The sequence below is a fragment of the Colius striatus genome, chromosome 5, assembly GCF_028858725.1.
Source record: "Colius striatus isolate bColStr4 chromosome 5, bColStr4.1.hap1, whole genome shotgun sequence".
Classification (NCBI taxonomy): Eukaryota; Metazoa; Chordata; class Aves; order Coliiformes; family Coliidae; genus Colius; species Colius striatus.
The window spans coordinates 24,712,989-24,720,604 of record NC_084763.1 but is presented as its reverse complement, the minus strand read 5'-3'; the positions used below and the strand labels follow the sequence as shown (position 1 = coordinate 24,720,604).

Genomic DNA, 7,616 nt, shown 5'->3' with positions numbered 1-7,616 from the left:
TACAAAAAAATATTTTAATACATGGAGAATGAGGAAGGGGAAGGTGTAGAGTGGCTGACTGGGAAAGGAACAAGACGGGCTCACATTGCCTGAGCAAGCTGCGCTGAACAGCGCTAATGAAATGTAAAACCAGCAGAGTAATGACTTCTGATCTCTGTTGCCAGGTTTATTTTTACCCAAGGCTGTTTAAATGCATAAACAACCTGGAAAACACACACCTTCTTCGCTGCTCCAAGGTATATGTTTTGAACACTATGCTCTAGTTAGCTCCTCCTTTGCTCATCTTCTCTCTGGCTCTACTCTTTTTTTTTCCAGCACACAGGTTCAGTTGAGAGGTTAATGCAGCCTTGTGGAAATTTGGGTATGAGAACCTGTATCCTGTCACAGAAGCACATATCACTCACATCTTACCTCCTGTGAGACCTCTAACCAGAAACTAATCAAAAGGGAACCAGCACATTGTCTGTATTTCAGATCAAAAGAACAGCCCTGAAAAACCAGGCCAATACTTACCTGCAGGCTCTGAATCATAAGCAGATGGCGGTAACTACCTAGATTCCTGACTCGGCCTCTACAACACTGGAAAGGGACAGGATTTCACACCCTTCCCCAGGGTTAACAGTTCCTACTGCTAGCTTTGAGCTGCTCCCCTCCCAGAATAACTTGTGTTTGAAGGCTTCAGTTTGAAAAGGTTTGACTCGTCCTATATGCAGTAACACAGAGACTTCTGTTGGCTTTAGCCCTGGAAGTTTTTAGGATATGTTTTTCCAAGCTCATGATCAGAGCATCCCAGTGGGTAGGAAATCAAGAAAGGGAGCCAGAAGATCTGCATGGTTAAACTCAAGTGGTGTCTATAGGCCATGGAAGGAAGGGATGGCCACTTGGGATGAATATAAGACTGTTGTCAGAGAATGTAGGGAGGCAACTAGGAAAGCTAAAGCCTCATTGGAGTTGTACCTTGCAAATGAGGTCAAGGACAAGAAGAAGGGCTTCTTCAAATACATTGCAGATAAAACTAACGCTAGAGGCAATGTAGGTCCACTGTTCAATGAGGTGGGTGCCCTGGTGACAGAGGATACAGAGAAGGCAGAGTTACTGAATGCCTCCTTTGCCTCTGTCTATATTGCTGGAGACTGTCCTCAGGTGCCCCAGACTCGAGAGGAACCGTCAGGTTAAAGGAGGAGTTGTGTTGGGTTGACAAGGACTGGGTTAAGGATCAGTTTAGCAATCTGGATGTACATAAATCCATGGGCCCTGATGGATGCACCCACAGGTGCTGATGGAGCTGGTGGAAGTCATTGCTAAACCACTCTCCATCATCTTCAGTAAGTTGTGGAGAACAGGAGAGGTGCCTGAGGACTGGAGGAAAGCAAATGTCACTCCAGTCTTCAAAAAGGGCAAGACGGAGGAGTCTGTAACTACAGACTGGTCAGCCTCATCTCCATCCCCGGAAAGGTGATGGAACGATTTATCCTGGGTGCTGTCTCCAGGCATTTAAAGGACAGGAGGGTCATTAGGAGTAGTCAACGTGGCTTTACCAAAGGGAGGTCATGTTTGATCAACCTGATAACCTTTTACAAAGAAGTAACCAGGTGGAGAGATGGTGGTAGTGCAGTGGATGTGGTTTATCTTGATTTCAGTAAAGTATTTGACACCATCTCCCACAGCATCCTGGCAGCAAAACTGAGAAAGTGTGGGCTGGATGATCAGGTAGTGAGGTGGATTGTTAACTGGTTGAAGGGTCTAGTTGGAGGCCTGTATTCAATGGAGTCCCCCAGGGCTCAGTGCTGGGACTGGTACTGTTCCAACATCTTCATTAATGACCTTGATAAGGGAACAGAGGGCACTGTCAGCAAGTTTGCTGATGATACTAAACTGGGGAGAGTGGCTGACACACCAGAAGCCTGTGCTGCCATTCAACGAGACCTGGACAGGCTGGGAGAAATGTAATGAAATTCAACAAGGGCAAGTGTAGAGTCTTGTCTCTGGGAAAGAATCACCCCAGGTACCAGTACAGGTTGGGGAATGAACTCTTAGTGCAGACGAACGGGACCTGGGGGTCTTGGTGGACAGCAGGATGAGCATGAGCCAGCAATGTGCCCTCGTGGCCAAGAAGGCCAATGACATCCTGGGCTGTATTAGAAGGGCAGTAGGTCGAGACTACTACCCTACTACTGTGAGGTAGTAGGTTCTCCTTCCCCTCTACTCTGCCCTTTTGAGATGGCATCTGAAATATTGTGTCTAGTCCTGGGCCCCTCAGTTCCAGGACAGGGAGCTGCTGAAGAGCATTCAGCGCATAGCCACCAAGATAATGGAGTGGAGCATCTCCCTTCTGATTAAAGGCTGAGGGAGCTAGGGCTTTTCAGCTTGGAGGAGACTGAAGGGTGATCTCATTAATGTCTACGAATACATAACGGATGGGTGTCAGGAGGATGGAGCCAGGCTGTTCTCAGTGATGTCCACTGATAGGACAAGGGGCAATGGGTACAAGCTGGAACATAAGATTCCAAAGAAACATACGGAAAACTTTCTTCACTGTGAGGGTGAGGGAGCACTGGAACAGGCTGCCCAGATGGGCTGTGGAGTCTCCTTCTCTGGAGACATTTAAAACCCATCTGGACAGGTTCCTGTGTGACCTACTCTAGGTGTTCCTGCTCTGGCAGGGGGGTTGGACTAGATGATCTTCCGAGGTCCCTTCCAACTGTTAAGATTCTGTAATATGTGGACACTTTAATGACCTTTTATATACATGAGAGACTGTAATACCTATTAGCTTTTTAATTCCTGTTCTCTCCTATAAAAGAAACATAATGTATCCCATTTGGTTTGAATCACCAATTCTGTATTTTGTACCAAAAAGGGTTACATAATCCCCCACAAATCTATTAAAATGAACACACTTTTAACTGAAGCAATTATCTACAATTGCATAGACAACTATGAATGGAATTTCTCCAAATTTAGCTGTTTGTATAGTGATTACCTTCAAATTGTAAGATTAAATAAAAAAAAGAGCTTCTTCGTCACTAAATTTCACTGGGATGCATAAAAAATAATTTCTATAATTCTAAAAGCATCCTGGTTTATAAAAGTGTATAAAAGTGTACTTTTAAATTCTACCTTTTTTCCAGTCACTATTGCTGGTGACAGTCTTCAACAATTTGCATAGGTACATGTGAAAACATTAAAGGCACACTTCAGTCAACTTGAAACGCATAGTGAAGATGCATTTTGATAGGACAGGGCAATGTTTGGCAACAGTGCCTCGATTCCCTAAGTTGGAACTGTAAACCAAGGACTGAGACACCAAATGTCTTGACTGGTATCACTGGCAGAAAAAACGCTAAACTTGGTACTTCATAAAACAAAAGCAAACCCCACTCCTCCTGCTCTAGAAATCAAAGAACTAACTTGATTCCACAACTAAGCTGGACACCTCCCTCCTACCCTCCAAAAAACCCACCCAGGCCCTTGCATTAACACCTCAACAAGCAATAATCTAACCTTCCCTTTCACTTTGCTAATCCACTAAGAGAAATGCTATAGAAAAGCATGGCAAATGGCTGCTTGTTATCTACAACAAATCTTTTTAGCTGTTGTTGCCTAGGGCTGTATACATGCAGATACAAAATGTTGAAGAAGAGAAGGATCTTTTCCCTAAAATGTAAACAAGGATACATCTCCAGTCTAGAATTAAAATCTCCATTACCTCCATCTTGAGTGGTACAATAAGCTGCACTTGTCTTTGCACCAAGGTCTCCAAGGTATACAAACTGAAGATGCCACACTAAATTGTATCCCCTACTTACTTTGGGCAAAGGATCACTCCCCATCCTGAAGTAGTTTTTCTGATGACGGATCATTGACTTTGTGTAAATTGTTGCCTGTGAAGAACTATATCCCACCTTATTGCAAAATCCTTTTCTCTACAGTCTATTTCTTCCCCATCTCAACTAGGGAAGAGCACAAAGCCTGGAGAGCACAAAGTTCTTTGTTGTTTCATAAAAGTGCTGACAGAACAGTGTCACAGCTCTCCCCGGGCAATTCATCAGTCATTCCAGAAGACTGCAGAGCTGGGTAAGGTTACATTCAGTATCTACAACAACTCTAGCAGGATTTTGACACAGTGAAAGCCAAGTTCTGCATAGCTGTAAAAGTACTATGATGAACATAACTTCTGAGAATTGAACTATCCTTAACTACTATGACTTGAATGTATCTCTTCACAAACTTTTAGTAAAGAAGTTGCTGTTGCTTTACGTCTGCCTTTTTATTTGTAAGAAATTCTGCTTGCACATTTAATCTGAAAAAAACCAAATTAATCACAACACATTTGGTAGCAACCACTGAGACAACTTGTTAGTACATAATCCTTTTCACTTAGTCCTTAGGCACATTCTTCTTCTTGACAGGACTCAACTGCAGACAACCCTACAGCACAGCTTCAGCTTTCAACCTACTTGGGAGTTTTCTCCCCCGTCCCAATTGGGAACTACAGCAAAATCACTGTTAAAGAGGACATGGGTGGGAGAGCTTCACTTTGCTACTTCTAGTTCAAAATACTAACACTTTGAAGCACTTGTCAGATCAAATCCACTAGCATTTACTTTTTTCATGCTGACTTCTCACTTGTTTCCTGATGATATGAAGCTGGAAGCCTGACTTTTCTGTACATTCCCACCGTTTTCCACTTAAGTTCAGACACATACAGCAAACGACTTCAATTTTTTTTAATTTATAGTATTGATTGCTCCAAGTGATGCCTCACTGTTGGTACATAGTAAATACATTCATCCAAATAGTTTACTTAGTATGAAAAAATGCAGTTAAAACACAAAAAAATCTGCTTTACATTGTGCGAAACAGAACCTTCAGCACTAATGACACAGGCTACAGCCAGGCACAGAGGAAGACTCTTTCCTTTTGGCCTACCAATTCATTCCTATGTCCACTTTACCTGATATTGCCTGTAACAGCAGATTTTAAGGGAAAGCTTCTGCTGAATTAAGAAGATTCAGTAAGGGTTTCAATAATGTTCCAAAACTTAAGATGTTTAAGGGGAGTTAAGAGTTAGTTATACTCCACTGGTGCATGCAGCTGTCAGGGTCTGGACAAAGTAACATGCTTCCCCTAGATAAAAGAGAAGTGCCTGGGCACAACTGCCATTTCACAAATAGTACTTAAGTCAGATGAAATGCATTCTTGTCGGAAGCTTTAGATGGATTAATATACATCACAACATCTAGAACTGATTCAATTTAGAAAAATATTATCTTGGGGTTGTTTTGTTTTTTTTTTTCAAAATCTTTAGCAGAATTTTAACAGAAAATGTACAGTGGAAGAGGCCAAAAGCCACCCTGTTTATTAATTTGAAAGGCTTGGGCTGTCAAAGCTATTACGCTATTGACAACTATTCATTTGATTATTTAGAAATCTATTTTAAACAATGAAGAGGCAGGAAATGTTTATTTATTGTTTTTTAATTCTATGATGAAGAATGACTGAACATTATAGCCATTTTAATCAACCCAGTTACACAGTTTCCATTCAGTTAATGGCTGCCAAACAAGTGTGTACTCAAGTGACCCATCATGAGCAGTGTTACCTGACAGGCAAGACAGATTAAGGTTAGACACAGTACATGTAAAAATAGAAAGTTTAAAAACCAATCTTATCACACACATTTCCATTGCCTTCTCCTTTGTGAAATAAATAAGGCAGCAGGTAACTTTTACTTTGAAGTGGCATCTTTGAGGTATGCTATCAAGTCTACTCTCTCAGACTTCTTCTTAATACCCGCAAAGATCATCTTTGTTCCTGGGATATACTTCTTTGGATTTTCCAAATACTCCATCAGAGTATCCTCACCCCAGGTGATACCTAAACAGGACCAAAAAAAAAAAAAAAGATAGAGGCAATGACTTTAAACTAACAAGCACATTTATATACTTATCCCCCATATTATTTTAGTTTTTGGCAGATTTCAGAACTTCAAGATCCACGACAGACAACTTAACATTTTGTCCCTAGTAATTCTGAAGAACAGCTTTAAGTTTACCTTTGTTCTTATTAGCATCCGTGTAAGAGAAGCCCTCAGCTTGGCCAGTCTTGCGTCCAAACAGACCATTCAAGTTGGGTCCAGTCTTGTGCTTGCCTCCCTTTTCAACTGTATGGCACTGGGAACATTTCTGGACAAAGATCTTCTTACCCTTCTCAATATCTCCCATTTTCAGTACTAGACCAAGGAACACACACAGAGGTCACCACCATGATTTCAAGGTCACCTACTCAACACCAGTTTTTTACAAGTGTCCCATTGGTTTACAAAACCATAAATACGGCCCATCAATCTAGTAATTCTCCAGCACATGCTCTATCCACAAGCTACAGCTCCTAGGTCTGCAGATTAGCATGGAATCTCTGTACAACATATCAAGGTGATAAGTTTGAACAGCAAAAGTAACCTTCTCTCGGCCAAAGTAATTGCATTTAAGCAGAACACAGTCTTTGAAGAGCGAACTGAGCGCGACCTCCGTACATAGCTTGTATATCCGTAACAGGAAAGCTTTCCGGTCACAGATAACCTTGCGTTAGCGGGACACGGCCTTCCGCATGCGTTTCCCCGCCGGCTGGACAAAGGCCTCAGGACACTGGCAACGCTGCTGCAGGCGGCGTGGCGAACGCGCCCAAGGGCAAGCGCACCGCCTGGCGCCGGCCCGCCGCCCGCGGAGGCTGACCTCGGGGCGCGGAGACCCGGGGGACCCTCCGGAACAGACTGCAGGCAGGAGCCGGCAGGCCGGGTACCGCGGCCCAGGCCGCACCGCAGCCGCCCCAGCCAGGGCCAGTAGGCCCGGCGGTGACCTTCCGGCGCGCCCCGGCCACCTGCTCGGGCCGCGGCCACAGGGTGCCCCGCCGCAGCCCGCGCGGGCAGCATTGGCGCCCTCAGGACAGACCGCAGCATCTCCCGCCCGCTCGCGCCCGCCCGAGGCTTCACCGCCCTTGACCCGCAATAATGGTCCTGCCGGGCCCAGGACCGGCCCGCCGGCTGCCGCCCCCACCTGCCCGTTCGGCCGCCCCGCTACCGCTGCCGCTGCCGCTGCGCCCACAGCGGTGACCGCAAGCGCTAGACCTTCCGCACCGCCCGGCGTCTGAGCCCAAGGACACGCCGTACCCCGAGCTATGTAAGCCGCTCTTGCCGCACCCAAACTACGCCGGCACTCGGCCCGCCCCTCCCGCGCAACAACCAATCAAGCGCCGGCCCTTAGGCTTCCGATTGGTTCCTGAGCCTATCCACCAAGACTGACGTCACGGCCCTGGAGGGCTAGCGGGGTAGGTTGCGACCGGCGGAGTCCCGGTCCCTGCGTAATAACGCCAGACGTAACCCTGGGACGTAACGCAGCCCGGGGCGCGCGGGAGCGGGCGGGGGGCGGGGCGTGCCGCGCGCGCATGCGCAGGGCGGAAGGCGGGATTGGGCGCGGGGAGGTGCGGCAGGGGCAGCCGTGCGAGCCCGGGACGGGGCAGCGTGTCTTCGCCACTCCTGTCGTTGGGTTTTCTAAACTTCTTCGGAAGACGCTGGGGAAGAGGGAGGTGGAAGCGCGGCTGAACCGCTCGGGAAG

The 7,616-nt window shown here is 46.1% G+C and overlaps 1 protein-coding gene across 3 annotated transcripts; it reads right to left on the bottom strand.

The window, feature by feature from the left end:
- Nucleotides 1-4,714: 4,714 nt before the first annotated feature.
- LOC104560233 (cytochrome c) lies at nucleotides 4,715-7,234 on the bottom strand. 3 transcript variants are annotated; one of them, XM_061997166.1, is made up of 3 exons: nucleotides 7,172-7,234; nucleotides 6,059-6,235; nucleotides 4,715-5,880 (listed from the first exon to the last, which is right to left on the bottom strand). In XM_061997166.1, the coding sequence occupies exons 2-3, from the start codon at nucleotides 6,225-6,227 to the stop codon at nucleotides 5,732-5,734; spliced, it is 318 nt and encodes a 105-aa protein (XP_061853150.1). In that variant the 5' UTR covers nucleotides 6,228-6,235; nucleotides 7,172-7,234; the 3' UTR covers nucleotides 4,715-5,731. The 3 variants fall into 3 exon arrangements, with proteins under 3 accessions (XP_061853150.1, XP_061853149.1, XP_061853148.1); XM_061997165.1 differs by lacking the exon at nucleotides 7,172-7,234 and adding an exon at nucleotides 7,059-7,165; XM_061997164.1 differs by lacking the exon at nucleotides 7,172-7,234 and adding an exon at nucleotides 6,465-6,572.
- Nucleotides 7,235-7,616: the final 382 nt, after the last annotated feature.

Coding starts and splice junctions, on each gene's coding strand:
- LOC104560233 (XM_061997164.1), bottom strand. CDS start 6,489: ATGCAATTACTTTGGCCGAGAGAAG. Junction 6,236..6,464: donor ATTACTTTGGCCGAGAGAAG/GTTACTTTTGCT, acceptor TCCTTGGTCTAG/TACTGAAAATGGGAGATATT. Junction 5,881..6,058: donor GGATGCTAATAAGAACAAAG/GTAAACTTAAAG, acceptor GGTCCTGTTTAG/GTATCACCTGGGGTGAGGAT.